Source organism: Eutrigla gurnardus, assembly GCF_963514095.1.
Source record: "Eutrigla gurnardus genome assembly, chromosome: 3".
In the NCBI taxonomy this organism is placed as follows: Eukaryota; Metazoa; Chordata; class Actinopteri; order Perciformes; family Triglidae; genus Eutrigla; species Eutrigla gurnardus.
The window spans coordinates 7,445,821-7,461,289 of NC_139917.1; the positions used below are offsets into that span (position 1 = coordinate 7,445,821).

Genomic DNA, 15,469 nt, shown 5'->3' on the forward strand with positions numbered 1-15,469 from the left:
GTTATTTATAGGATGCGGAAATTGGTGCTGTTGAGGTGTGGTCCTGCTCCCGAAACTTCGCCACTTAGGCTACAATGGCGGCACATAACGAGATATTTTCTCCATGCTTCCCCGGGCCAAGCACAATTGCCCTTTGGCCAATTATATTATGACCCAGTTGTCTTGTTTTGCTAAGGTTGAATCCAGCCTCATCAATGAAAATACATTCATGAGGCTGTGCAGCTCCATCAATGGCCAAAATTCTCTGTAACAAAAAATACATATTGTGGATGGCTGTGTGGTACTGATACAATGGTACATATTCAGCTGTTACTGGATTACAGCAATACTATATTGTAAATTTATAGGACTGTAACACTTACCTGTACATATTCACGTTGAAGTCCTTTGACCCTGACACTGTTCCTCTCAAATGGGACGCTGTACAGTTGCTTCATGGTCATTTTGTGCTTTACCAAGATGTCTTATACTGGTAATGCTTACTCGGTTTATGTTGAACACACAAGTATTTGGTGCCGTAGCTGCTGGAGACGGATTGCATTGTTTGCTCTGACTAGGTTCACAATGGCAAGTTCCTGCTGTTGGGTGAACAGGCGTTGGCTTGCAATCACAAATTATTATTGGTATGCTTTGTTTTACAGTAAGAGGGTCGCGGGTTCGATTGCCGGGTCGGCCCCAGGTTCCTTCTGTGTGGAGTTTGCATGTTCTCCCCGTGTAAGCGTGGGTTCTCTCTGGGTTCTCCGGCTTCCTCCCACAGTCCAAAGACATGCAGGATGGGGATAGGTTCATTGGTGACTCTAAATTGCCTGTAGGTGTGAATGTGAGAGTGAATGGTTGTCTGTCTCTACATGTTGGCCCTGTGATAGACTGGTTACCTGTCCAGGGTGTACCCTGCCTTCACCCAATGACAGCTGGGATCGGCTCCAGCCCCCCCGTGACCCTGAATACAGGATAAGCGGTAGATGATGGATGGATGGATGGATGGATGGATGTTTTACAGCACTGTATGTACTGTATGAAGACATACCTGTTTTCCAGTTGGAATGTCCTTATTATGGATGAAACTCAAATGGCTTAGATTAGGTCGGACTCTCTGCCCAGCTTCCCTCATAGTCAGGCCATGGTTTATGACATGGTCCACCAAAGTTGCTCTTATGTCATTGGAAATAATGGTCCGTGCATGGCCTCTTTGACCACGTCCTCCTCTTCCTCTACCTCTGCCTCTTGCTCTCCCTACATCCATCCTTGCAAAGTTCTCAAAATGGCTTCACTGAGGCCTTTTTGTAGCTGGCTGATTGGTGTTCAGTGTTGTAAGTAAGTATTTTCAGGTGTGTATCTTAGTGTTTTCAATTACCCGATGTGTTTTGTGTTTTGAATAGATGTGTCTTCCCAATGGTACCCAGAGATTTCATTTTTGAACGAAGTGTCTTATATATGAAATAGTGTTGTGTGCAGGAGCAAGTGTGTTTCAGAAAGGAGCAAGTGTGTTTCAGAATTGCAACTTAAAGGTCCCCTATTATACTGTTTTCCCTCAATTTCACACAGCTGTCAGAGGTCCAACAACAGTGGATTCGATGTACATTGCCCCAAACCCATCCATGGTCCTGAATTTCAGCTGTCTAAAAGTTGCTCAAATGAGCTCTCCTGAGAGCTGCATGCCTAGGTGCTTGCTTTTATACAGCTGTGGCCATGGAAGTGATTGGAGTATATGTATATGCACAACAAGACCATGGGTGAAGAAAAACACAACATGACACTGACACATTCTCCACAGATAAAATGTAACAATTTAAAGACAGACAAAACTGTAATTGATTTTTAATTATCGCAAAACATACAAAAGCAGTAACTTTATGTATGTTTGTGATCTCCGACCAATGGACTATTCATCCAGTCCTCTAATAACTCTGGATCACATCAAATCCTCTACTCTTGTGCTCCCAGGTCAGGTTAGAAACTATTAATACTACTACTAACGTTAATATGTCTACTACTATACTATTACCAACACCTAATGCACATGGAACCCAAGATCCTGGTCTGCTACAGATTTCTGCCGAAAAGTCTGTTAAGGTAGTGTTTTCTCTCCACTAGTAACTCTCTGTAACTTTTGCTCCTTTGTGATGTTGGGACTTTGAAAATGTATTGACTCTGAAAATCATGACCGTGTTCTAGTCCTGATCAATCATGGAGTGTCCTCAGATAACATCTGCTATGCTATGACACTTTAAATAAAATTGAATTGAAATGTTATTCCTAACTGTTTAAATGCCCTCTCTGTCCTTCTTTCCAGCTGACAAAATGACAGCAATGACAGATCTGTTGAAAGCTGAGGAGATCAAGAAAGCTCTTGAAGCCTTTGCAGGTCTGTAAGAGTTGTTGTATTCTCAGCAGAAACAGGAACAGGAATGTTAACACAGAAACGTTATCACACACATGTGTGTGTGTGTGTGTGTGTGTGTGTGTGTGTGTGTGTGTGTGTGTGTGTGTGTGTGTGTGTGTGTGTGTGTGTGTGTGTGTGTGTATGTCTTTTTGAACCAGTATAGTTAAGTATAGGAAAGTTAATCGTCTGTCTTGGCTTTTATAGGAGAAACATTTGATCCAAAGAAGTTCTTTGAACTGGTGGGAATGAGGGCCATGACAGCTGAAAATGTGAAGAAGGTCTTCCGGGTTCTGGATGTGGACGGAAGTGGCTTCATAGAGGAGGAGGAGCTCAAGTGAGGACGTCACACAAAAACAAACAGTCCAGTCTCACAGCAGGTTGTGAAATAGTCACACAATAATGTATTGCTTTTGTGTACAGGGACACACATTGTCTGTTTTGTTAGTATCTCTCAGCACCAAAACAACAATAGAAAGTTAATAAGGATATTTTCATGGTGGACTCAGAAATTAAACGCATCCATGTGGTATGCATGTCCAGAGCTATAATGTGGTATTTAATAGTAAGAGAGACTGAACAACGACACGGGACCTTCAACCACAAAACCAGTGTTCCGCACTGCCTGTCCCAAAGACATTTGTTTTGTTGCCCAAACCTAACATTTGTTTAGTTGCATAACCTAACGTTCCTTTTGTTGCCTTATCCTAACATTTGTTTAGTTGCCTAAACATAACGTTTGTTTTGTTGCCGAAACCTCAGTCTGCCCAAGGGCAGATGGCTACTATCGTAGTTTACCACCACGGTATGACTGTGTGTGAATGAATGGAACTTGGAAAGTGTCTTTGAGTTCATAAAAGCGCTATATAAATTGAATTAATAATAATAATAAAACATTTGTTTTGTTGCCAAAACCTTACATTTGTTTGGTTGCCTAAACATAATGTTTGGTTTGGTGCCTAAACCTAACATTTGTTTTGTTGCCTCAACTTAACGTTCCTTTTGTTGTCTAAACCAAATGTTGCGTTTGTTGCCTAAACATAACGTTACTTTTGTTGCCTAAATGTAACATTTGTTTTGTTGCCTAAACCAAACATTTGTTTTATTATCTAAACCTAACTATGTAGTCAAAATAAATCCAAACATTACATACATTTTACATTTAAGACATTGAGCAGATGCTTTTGTCCGATAAAGTAAGGGCGAAAAAATAGAAACAAGTGTTAGGTCCTCGTCTGAGTAAAGTAGTAGCTGTTCACCACCTTAAGAACAACAGTGCTATGAGCACAGTGCTATAGGTAGGGGGGGGGCACATGGGAGAATTTGGGTAGATTGAAGACAAGGCGTGCTGCAGCGTTCTGGATACGCTGCAATGGTTTAGTTGCCGAGGCCGGGAGTCTGACCAGGAGAGAGTTGCAGTAGTCAAGGTGGGAGATGACCAGTGCTTGGACCAGGAGTTGTGTTGCATCCTTTGTGAGGAAAGTCTGAATCCTGCGGATATTGTAGAGGGCAAATCTGCAGCATTGGGCCACAGCAGTGATGTTGGGGGTGCAGGATAGTTGGTCATCGAGGATTACACCCAGGTTTACAGGTTGGTTACAACAACAACAATGTCCAACAACAACACAGGACCTTTAAGTAGCCAGTGTTGGACAATGTCCCGAAGGATTAGTTTTGTGTCCTAAACCTAACCTTTAACATTGCATTTTCTAAACCTAATGTTTTTATTATTGCTGAAACCTAACATTTTTTTGTTGCTAAATCTATAACAAAGAGGTTTAGTTGCTTAAACCAAACACTTCTCTTGTTGTCCAACATACCGCTTGTTATGTTGGCACAAAAGGAAGATGACTGGGATGCGAAAACATTGGATAATGTGTCTCCCTCAGCAGGCAACCAATAGATGACTGTTACACAAACTGCTGAAACTGTGTTGAAATAACACACTGCATAACGTCTGAGTCATGTGTTCATTCAAACTGATGCTTTTCTGCCACATGCTGTACTTTCTCTCAGGTTTGTACTGAAGGGCTTTTCTAAGGAGGGTAGAGATCTGACCGACTCTGAGACATCAGCATTCCTCAAAGCTGCAGACAAGGATGGAGACGGCAAGATCGGCATTGATGGTGAGAAAGTGGAGGAACACTGCATAGATTTAGGAGGTCCATAGAAAGATTAAGTCCTGCCCCTTCCTGTGGACCGCCATGGGATCTTATTTTGGAAAAACAATATGTACAGTAGTCAACTGCAAGAGATAAATAATTGCCAAACCAGCTGACTGACCTATTTCCGTCTCCGGGGCTTATTGGCTGACTGGCTGGCCGGCCGGTAGACACCAACGGAGGTCGTCTCAGAGCTACAACAGAGGAGAAACGAGGCGAGACAAGCTTTTTGTGAACAGAGTGAGCTGGGAAGCCGAAAGAAGGTGGCGTCTTGAAGGCGTGTTATTAGGCGACCCGGCACCAGAGGATTTAACATGCTCACAACGTTAATCCGAAGAAGATAGAAAGGCGGTAGTTACTCACACGAGCCCGCCATTGTATCATCAACATGTATATGATGCACAGCAACTTGAAGAGTCGTGTAAATATGCACAACATTAAAAGTTCACCTTTCACTAGAGCTAATCATATTTCCAACGCTTATTTAATACATCACACCACCATCAGCCTTGTCATGTTCCATGTCACGCCCTCTCTGGTCCAATACGCCGGGATGCTTCTGTACAAGGAGACCCCGTTGCCGTGCTACACTGCAAACCAAAGTTCTTTATAAATGGTGCTATCGTGACTCCTCACCATGTGTTTACCACGGAATCTCTTTGTTAAAACGCTTCTGAATGTCTGCTTGAATCTGGATTCAAGCAGACATGGATCTCCTGATGTTGCTCTGCTGTTGGATGAAGAGGAGGGGAAAAAAGACCGTCAAAAGATTGTGAAATAATAATGCCACTAATATCACCCTTGAATTGTCCATTCCTCACACATCTACCTACCTGCATCAAGCTGCCTCTGGCTTGATTTGATTTGCTGCCAAGTTTGGCATTGACGAGTGGTCCGACTGCACCTGCTGCTGAAAAGTTATGAATGTTTTCATATTTTAACCGTTAGAAAAATGATATGATGTGTGGTGCAAGAAGAATAAGTTCATGCCATACCATCGAAAACAATTTCAATGGTATTTCGTTTTTGCTTGGTGCATTTCTTGCGACACATTTCCATTTGATCAGCCCTTTATTCCGGTCTTGGGTATACGTTCCTCATGCTATCCAGGTGTTTGGTTCCCTGTTGGTTTTGTATCAGCTTTTGTAATTAAAGCTCATTTTATGTTTAATTTACCTCCCTCCCGTTTTGTCTGCATTTTGGTCCCTTTTTCTATTCTGCAACTGTGACAATAAAAAATGAAGTGCAACCGCATGTTTTGAAAGAGGATCTTAAACACATACTATATGCTAGTAGGATCAATTCAATGTTGGTCTCCTCAATGGATCTGTTGCCAACATGTAGAATATATAGATCATCATTTGTGCAACTGTTTTCTTTTTCAGAGTTTGAGGTCTTGGTGCATGAGTAGGGGATAGCTGAATATCCCCATTCTTCCTCATCCTCCTCCTCCTCTTCGTACCTGCATTCATGATTTGTATCTGCCACCTTCAAACTCCTGTGACTTTCCTCTGGACCCCACAGAAGAAGTCAGACCTGGCCTGCTCCCTACTGAACATGACAGAAGCAGCCCACCATGAGCAGAAACATAACAGGCAGCAGTGTTATTTTTCATTTTATAAATATATTTATATATTTAATCACATGCTGTATGGGTTTAAGAATCTTTCTGGATGATTTCATAAAGATAGTTAGGTGGTGCTAGTGCTGTAGATGTTATGAAGACTTCTTAATATTAATTTAATTCTTGTGTGTATTTCAGATTGTGCATTTTGTCTCAATGGTTTTTATTCTAGATGTTCACATATCTTCCTCCCACTCCTCTTCCTCCTCATCCACCTTCCTTCATCTCCTCCTCCAATCACATGATGGAGAAAATAAAATGATATGAGCTGTGAAGAGACCAAAGCTCTGTAAGTAAGAAATGAGTGAGTAATTAATAAACAAAAACTTGAGTAATAAATGTCTCTTTACTTATTGTTACTCACAGAGGACAGAAAACTTTCAAATCACAAAATATAACACACTGAACAGGATCAGAACTGGAAAATCACAAGGTGAGAGATCCATTATATCATATTGTATTTATGAGCAAATATAAGATGAGTTTTTAAAGTTAGATTTGAACGGATTGTACAGATGGGTCAAGACAGATCTGTTTCACAAGACATGTGACAGTTTAATGAAAACACATGTTGTTATCAGCTTAAAGGAGAGTTCAACATTTTGGAAAATACAGTTATTTGCTTTGCTTGCCTTATTTAGATTAGAAGATTGATATCAGGCAAGTCTATATGCTGAACACTCCCTCAGTCAGGTTAACATATCTGTGCATGCAGACTGGAAACAGGGAAACAGCCTTGCACTGTCCAGAGCTAACAAATACACATTTGATCCGTTTCCTCCATAGACTGTGTATCAGAAAAGGACGTCATTGTGATGTCCCCTATTGGTTTGTGGACTACAACAATCTTACTGGATCTGGATCTATCTGGATTCTGGTGTGAAGCTGCGAACAAAGTTAGCTTCACAATTCAATGTCAATTTTACAGCAAAGTGTTAAAGTCATCTAAGTAGCTATTTGCATTGGTAGCGTGGTAACGACCTGTCAATCAGCAGGAAGCCCCACCCCTAAAGCATCCCCTGCTTTCTGGTCTGTTTGACTCTAAATGGACCACAATGTACTAAATGAACATCATGATGGATTGAAGAAGACTTGAAACTAGAGATTGAGACCATAAACTCATGTTTACAATGTTTACTGAGATAATACATCAAGAGAGAAGTAGGGCCATTTTCTCATAGACTTCTATACAATCAGACTTCTTTTTACAACCAGAGGAGTCACCCCCTGATGGCCAGCATAGAGAAGGCAAGTTTGAGGCACTTCAGGATTGGCTTCACTTTCAGAATCTGAGGTTGCGTCTGGGTTCAGCCAGTTTCCCGTGTTTATGGGAATCTAACCAGCTGCTGACTGCTTCATATTTAGCATACGGATAGCTCACCTGACTCTAAGAAATAAAGCTGTTGTACCATGAATTACACATATGGGGCTCTAGTTTCGTAGACCAGGCGCAGTCAGCTCTCAGCGCACCTGCGCCACGCCGACGGGGTGTGTCCGCCTGGACTTTGCAAGTTTCGTGCACCGCGCGGGCTTGCGCAGGCACACCTCCCGTCTCGCCCACCCGCGCAAGTGGGAAAGAGGGAGGAGAAGAAGGCGTGAGTGGGAGACGAGGAGGAGACGAGGCGTGGACTGGGATTAATACAGCCGATTCAGATCTTCACCAATCAGTGTTGCCAGGTGTACGATAATTATCCTATTTGTACGACAATTTTGCCCTCTGTACGATGTACGATCATTAATCCCAAAAAAGATCAGAAATACGATAATTTCACCATTCCGTGAATGTGTGGTTGTAATTGGTTGTAACCAGCCTGTCGCAACTGTCTGTCTGAGTTTTTTTGTGAATCTGAAGGCATCTGTTTCATGATTGGCTGGAAATTCCAGCTAATCGTGCTTTTCTAAATGTGAGCTACGAGTGATGCGTTTGCCTCAGAACAACGGCCATGATTGGCTGAATAGTCCGCTGCGCCCGCCCCATGAGTGAGGAAAAAAAATAAAAAATTAAGAAGAAGCAGAGCCAGTCTGGAAGAAGAAGCGCTGAAAATGAGTGAACATGTTAGACGCTATTCAACACTAGAGTGACTATAGCGCATCAATAGACTTGTTATTTTGGTTATGACGGGTGTACGATAATTTCCCTCAAAATACGATAATTTTATTTCTCTGGTACGATAATCCTACATTTCTCACCTGGCAACACTGTCACCAATCAAATGAGCTCCTCTCCTCACCTTTAATGCGTTAGGGGAGGTTCAGTGTAAGATCCGTCACTTGACAACCCGATGACAGAAGCAGCGCTGCCGCTCCAACCACGCGCATCACGCGCTGTGCGCGCGTATCATAATAATAACAATGCCGATATTATAAAAAACAGGAGAGAGAGAGGGAGATGTTTTGGTCCGACAGGCTGAGTTTCCGTTACGCGTGCCATCCGCCTTTGATCTGACGTCAGATGTGACGGGACAATCTATATAGATATAAATTCACGTGTTGATTCAATTAGTTGCATTAAATAGTGTATGTTGTGAATATTTATTGCATTTAAATGTGCCTGGAACTGTGGAAACCTGCCTGTGAGGTCTCGGTGACGTGTACGCACTGCGGGCCGTCAGCCAAACTTCCACTCCGCCAGCTGTGATTCGCCTTGAATGAATGGACTTTATTTGCGCCTTGCGCCGAGAGTAGACCAGGTTTCAGCTGGCGAGCTTTCAGTGCAGTCTCGGCGAGGCTTTTTGCCACGAAACTTTCACTACGCCAAGCTGAATCTGTGATGACTCCCCCTGCTGCGCCGCCACACCCATCTTGGCGCAGGCGATCCACCAAACTGCCAAACTGACCGTGCGCAAGGCTGCATGGGTCGAAACTTGCATTACGCCGGCTCCGCCACCCTGCGCCGCCCTGCACTGCGCCACGAAACTAGGGCCCATTATGTTAGTCAATTTAAAATATATTTCTACACATCTAGAAAGTATAATTTTGTAGTAAAACTGAAAATACATCATTATAAAGATGACACGCCCAAAAGTGTGGTAAGTGATGTCTCGATTGTATTTTTATATTTATATTTTTACTGTTTACTTATTTATTTACTTTACTGTTACTTACTTATGTATTATTAAATAATAAATGAAGTGTGGTTAGTGATGTCACTCTGAAGCTACGCTGTCTGTGTGTTGGGTACCAGGATGTAACGTTACTTTAACAACAGTTCTCTCTGTGTGTTGTTGGGTACCAGGATGTAACGTTACTATAACAACAGGTCTCTCTGTGTGTTGGGTACCAGGATGTAACGTTACTATAACAACAGGTCTCTCTGTGTGTTGGGTACCAGGATGTAACGTTACTTTAACAACAGGTCTCTCTGTGTGTTGGGTACCAGGATGTAACGTTACTATAACAACAGGTCTCTCTGTGTGTTGGGTACCAGGATGTAACTTTACTATAACAACAGGTCTCTGTGTGTTGGGTACCAGGATGTAACGTTACTATAACAACAGGTCTCTCTGTGTGTTGAGTACCAAGATGTAACGTTACTATAAAAACAGGTCTCTCTGTGTGTTGGGTACCAGGATGTAGCGTTACTATAACAACAGTTCTCTCTGTGTGTTGGGTACCAGGATGTAACGTTACTATAACAACAGGTCTCTCTGTGTGTTGAGTACCAGGATGTAACGTTACTATAACAACAGTGTCTCTGTGTGTTGGGTACCAGGATGTAACGTTACTATAACAACAGGTCTCTCTGTGTGTTGGGTACCAGGATGTAACGTTACTTTAACAACAGGTCTCTCTGTGTGTTGGGTACCAGGATGTAACGTTACTATAACAACAGGTCTCTCTGTATGTTGGGTACCAGGATGTAACATTACTATAACAACAGTGTCTCTGTGTGTTGGGTACCAGGATGTAACGTTACTATAACAACAGGTCTCTCTTTGTGTTGAGTACCAGGATGTAACGTTAGTATAACAACAGGTCTCTCTGTGTGTTGGGTACCAGGATGTAACGTTACTCACACTAACAACAGGTCTCTCTGTATGTTGGGTACCAGGATGTAACGTTACTCACACTAACAACAGGTCTCTCTGTGTGTTGGGTACTGGGATGTGACATTACTATAACAACAGGTCTCTCTGTGTGTTGGGCACCAGTATGTAACGTTACTATAACAACAGGTCTCTCTGTGTGTTGGGTACCAGGATGTAACGTTACTCACACTAACAACAGGTCTCTCTCCTTCTTTCTCTTCCTGCTCATAAAAAGAGTCACTGGATAAATCACATCAGCTAAGATAACGTTACATTTGTGATGGAACGTAGCAAAGTTAGTTAACTAGCTAGCCAAGCTAACAGTTGTGTTTGTGACGTACATTGTGTGAGACCAGAGATGTAGTTCATTGAGTGGTTTGAAACTAACCTAATTGATATGGCGACACACTTACGACACACTGAAACTTTCTGGACCTGAAGAATTAATCTTTTAAATCAACAAACATCATCAAATCAGTATCTACAGTATCACTCTTGGTGCAAGAAAAATCTTTTATCCAACACAAAACAAAAAAACCTTCCTCTGCATCTGTGACTCAAACGCTTCAAATTTCAGAGACGTCAATACATTGTCCTGAAACATTTAACAATTACATCCTGCTTTCAGAACCTGGTCCGGCAGCCTCAGAAACAAAAGCCTGCCTGCATCAGTGGATCTGAGGGTCTGATCTGTCATTGGTCGTCGTGGGGCGAAGCTTCACGGTGGCAAACGGGTTTGTCCCTCTGAAACAAAAAGATTAGCAACAATGTTACACGCTGACTGAACTGCTTTCTGCCGACACCACTCATCACAGTCTCGGTTGGGAAACTAACACCAGACCAGAAGATAGTGTGTGTAGTGAGGACGCTTCAGAGTTTCTCCATTGTTCTAAATGTGAATATGTATTGGTTTAAAAGCTGTGGTTCAACTAATGTCCTTTTTGAAGGCTGATAATCATTTCCTCCTCAGTACAACATTTTGAGAAACTCAGAAATAACTGTGTAAAGAAAATAACTAGATAAGATAGTTGATTTTGAAAACACAATACTAGTGGAGCAGATAAGTGCTACAATCTTTCAATTTGTGATACAAGCATGAAAATTGGCATGAATAGTCTCCATGGGTCACTTGACAAGAAAATTGTCAGAGACATTTGAAATTTCAAGATGGCGGCCATTCTTCAAAATGGCCGACACCTTAGTGGAACAGTTAAGTGATCTAATGGTTTATTTGGTGATACAATCATGACAATTGGCATGAGCAGTTTCTGTGGGTCACTTGGCAATAAGCCACCCACAGCTACTTCAAATTTTGAGATGGTGGCCATTTTTCAAGATGGCCGACACCTTAGTGGAACAGTTAAGTGATATAATGGTTTATTTGGTGATACAAGCATGCATATTGGTATGAGCAGTCTCTAAGGGTTGCTTGACAAGAAAACACTCCCAGCCACTTGAAATTTATATTTTCAAGATGGCCGCCCCCTGGATCCTCAAAAGATCAATTTGGATGCAGTGGCCCTGTGTAGTCATGAAGAGACAGACACACATATCTTCCTTCATGCCCAGCATGCAGTGAAACAAGAACACAAATCCCTGTTGATCGATGCCAATGACACACATTGTAATCATAGCCACATCTGTTATGCCCTCTTTGATGCAACTTGGCCTTGACAAAATGTGGGTGACTTTTGGCAAAGGAGAGAAGACAAGATGGATCCCAATACATGAGGTGGTTTCAGCCATAGGACCAGAGAAAACACGTGGTATCCTCTTCTTCCATGCCTTCAGTGGTTGTGACATTGTGTCATCCTGGCAAATCAAAGAAGTCTGCCTGGAAAACATGAGACGTGTGTGATGAGGTCTCAAAAACATTTGAAAGACTCAGCGAATGTCCCTCTGCAGTGGAAGATAAGTGACCTGCAAGCTTTGGAGAGATTTGTTGTGCTAATGTATGACAGGTCCAGCGATGTCACAACTGTGAACGAGGCCAGGCTTGATCTCTTTGCCAGAAAGCAAAGACAATAAGACTTGATCCCACCAACTCAAGCAGCACTCAAAGAGCATGCCAAACTTGCTTCTTATGAAGCTGGATAGATGTGGGGACAGGCATTGAAGCGACAAATACAAATGCCAAGCCCATCCAACTGGGGATGGGTGGAACAGGATGAGGAGTGGGAAGTCTTTTGGACTCCACTTCCACCTATTGCGGAGAGTTGTTGGGAGTTGACCAAATGTGGTTGCACCAAGGCATGTACTTGAAGGTGTAAGTGCTTCAGATATGGACTTAGGTTGCACATGCCTATTAGGGTTGTAAACGATAAACCGATGCGACCGGATATTCGGTTCAACAAGTGAGAGATACGGCTGCATCGGTAGCAGCCTACTCAATCGATACGAATTATCAATGAATTCCTAGATGAATCGGTTACGGAGTCATGGATCGGGTATCGCAAGACTTTGAAGCGGTTGGCGGCATCATATCTATGGGCGGCATTACGCCAGCGTCTCTAAAACAACGCGAGAGCTGAAGCTGCCCGTGAAACGCCGTAGCTGGCTAGCTGGTATGAGTTATAAACAAGGGACAACACGGAACATGGAGGAGGTGGAGGTGGAGAGGCCGGCGCAGCACAGGTAGGCGGCTGCGACGCTGCCGTGTGACCGCAGGCACTCCACGACGGCACGTGAGAGACGGACGGCTTTGAATGTCGATCGCTTGTGTCTCAACTTGCGCCACAAGAGGCGGCCGCAGCACAGACTTTTTTTTGGTCCATGTCTAAAAATAAATACATTGACATGTGATTTTGTTGTTCTGTTTTTTTTTTTTTTTTTTGCCAGTGCCATACAGCCACAATGCTTGGGGATATGTGGTATTTTACATATTTGAAAAGAAACTATTGTACTGTCACTTTCATAGAATCGGCTTCTTTATTTTATAAAATATCTACAACAAATATTAACCGTAGAATCGAATCGTATCGTTCTTACACAGTATGGAATCGATTTGAATCGAATCGGTCTGTAATTAAAGGATATCGTTTTTGAATCGAATCGGTCTGTGATAAAGGATATCGTTTTTGAATCGAATCGTAACCTGTGTATCTAGATGCATATCGAACCGTTTATCACAAAGAGATGTGCAACCCTAATGCCTATGTAGTTGCCCCTGCTAGAACCTATTTGCATGTTTCTTTTGCCAGAGTTATTCCCTGTTGTCCTCTGTGTTTTCAGGTGTAGGCCTATGGCTCGGCTTCACCTTGCCATATCGGCACATCATGTTTTACTTTGTCACCAGCCTATTACTGTGAAATTTTCAGTTGTTACTTTGTAGCATTGCTTCCACTGCCTATATCTAACAGTGAAGCACATTTTCAGTTTAGTTCCTTAGTATTGTTTGATATACTTTCTGTTTGTCATGGTTCTGTGGCTGTGTCAGCCAGAGCTGCTGTTGCCTCTGGATCTGTCCTTATTGTCATTCAGTATTAGCCATTGCTCAATTATTATTTTGGGGCACTGTTCGTTCAGCACCACAACTGTGCTAATTTATTAATCTTATTTTTTGTTTACCCATCCCTTAGTATTTATTTTAAAAATGTAATGGCTGTTAAAACAAAAAACTTTAAAAAAAAACTCCCTTGTGACTGTTACCTTGTCGTGGTAAGGGAGCTTGTGTACCTCAGTGAACCTTGAAAGAGCTTTGCCGGTGGGAGGCAACTCCTGACAGGTTTTACCAAACTGGACAGGTCGTGGGCGAGGAATCGGACAAAACACAGTCAAACAACCTCTCTTGATAGAGCCTTTTGAGGAACCCAATACATTTCTATGAGAAAAAGTCTCATTTAAAGATCCACATGGCAGGTGGTAGTAATCCTAAAAAATGGCTTCTTGAAATTTCAATTCGATGTGGTGATCATTTGGTCAACTCCCAACAACTCTCCGCAATAGGTGGCAGTGGAGTCCAGAAGACTTTCCACTCCTCATCCTGTTCCACCCATCCCCAGTTGGATGGGCTTGGCATTTGTGGATGTCGCTTCAATGCCTGTCCCCACATGTATCCAGCTTCATAAGAAGCACGTTTGGCGTGTTCTTACAGTGCTGCTTGAGTTGGTGGGATCAAGTCATATTGTCTTTGCTTTCTGGCAAAGAGATCAAGCCTGGCCTCGTTCACAGTTGTGACATCGCTGGACCTGTCATACATTAGCACAACAAATCTCTCCAAAGCTTGCAGGTCACTTATCTTCCACTGCAGAGGGACATTTGCTGAGTCTGCCTCTTCATGACTACACAGGGCTACTGCATCCAAATTAATCTTTTCAGGATCCAGGGGGCGGCCATCTTGAAAATAGAAATTTTGAGGGGCTGGGAATGTTTTCTTGTCAAGCAACCCTTAGAGAGTGCTCATACCAATTTGCATGCTTGTGTTAGTAACTAAGTATTTATATGGCTTAACTGCTCCATTTAGGTGGTGGCCATCTTGAAAAATGGCCGCCATCTCAAAAATTTCAAGTAGCTGTGGGTGGCTTATTACCAAGTGACCCACAGAAACTGCTCATGCCAATTTCCATGCTTGTATCACCAAATAAACCATTATATCACTTAACTGATCCACTAAGGTGTCGGCCATCTTGAAAAATGGCCGCCATCTTGAAATTTCAAATGTCTCGGACAGTTTTCTTGGCAAGTGACCCATGGAGACTGCTCATGCCAATTTTCACGCTTGTATCATCAACTGAAAGATTCTGACAAAAATAAGCACTTAGCCGCTCCACTATAATGCCCTGCAAGCATGAAACAAATGTGCTTCTACACATACATGCATCTGCACCTTAATGTTGATGACATAGTCACTTAACATTTGCAAAAATCATTTAAAGACACAATTAAAGGTAATTGTAGGAATTACTTCCATCTAGTGGTGAAATTGCATTTTGCATTCAGTCGAATAGTGCTCTCCAGCGCATCACTTTGTTGCAACAATGGTAGTCGTTATTTAAGAAGCTATGACAACATCATCTAATACCACTTCACCAGTATTCTTTCAGGTGATGAGGTTGATATTTCAAACAAACGTGAGCATGTATAAGTAATTACTCCTCGAGCAAGATAGTGATTTATGTTGCCATATATTCATTGGTTTATTTTTGGTACCGGGACATCCACCCTCGGCGGATAAACAAAGCTCGGTAAATGTCGTTCTCCGGGAGCTCCAGGACTTCCGGGTCCAGAGTGGGTCCGGAGCGGGTCAAGAGAGAAAATGTTTACGCACAGAAACCTT

The 15,469-nt window shown here is 42.5% G+C and overlaps 2 protein-coding genes across 2 annotated transcripts in view; one reads left to right on the top strand and one right to left on the bottom strand.

The window, feature by feature from the left end:
- Positions 1-6,478, top strand: part of pvalb7 (parvalbumin 7) — a 42,269-nt gene extending 35,791 nt beyond the window's left edge. The window contains exons 2-5 of the mRNA XM_084006386.1: positions 2,294-2,365; positions 2,588-2,717; positions 4,397-4,506; positions 5,928-6,478. Coding sequence (XP_083862512.1) covers positions 2,302-2,365; positions 2,588-2,717; positions 4,397-4,506; positions 5,928-5,953 — 330 coding nt within the window. The 5' untranslated portion in view covers positions 2,294-2,301 and the 3' untranslated portion in view covers positions 5,954-6,478. The remainder of the gene's footprint in view (positions 1-2,293; positions 2,366-2,587; positions 2,718-4,396; positions 4,507-5,927) is intronic.
- Positions 6,479-10,332: 3,854 nt separating this feature from the next.
- Positions 10,333-15,469, bottom strand: part of baiap2l2b (BAR/IMD domain containing adaptor protein 2 like 2b) — a 39,849-nt gene continuing 34,712 nt past the window's right edge. The window contains exon 14 of the mRNA XM_084006373.1: positions 10,333-10,938. Coding sequence (XP_083862499.1) covers positions 10,863-10,938 — 76 coding nt within the window. The 3' untranslated portion in view covers positions 10,333-10,862. The remainder of the gene's footprint in view (positions 10,939-15,469) is intronic.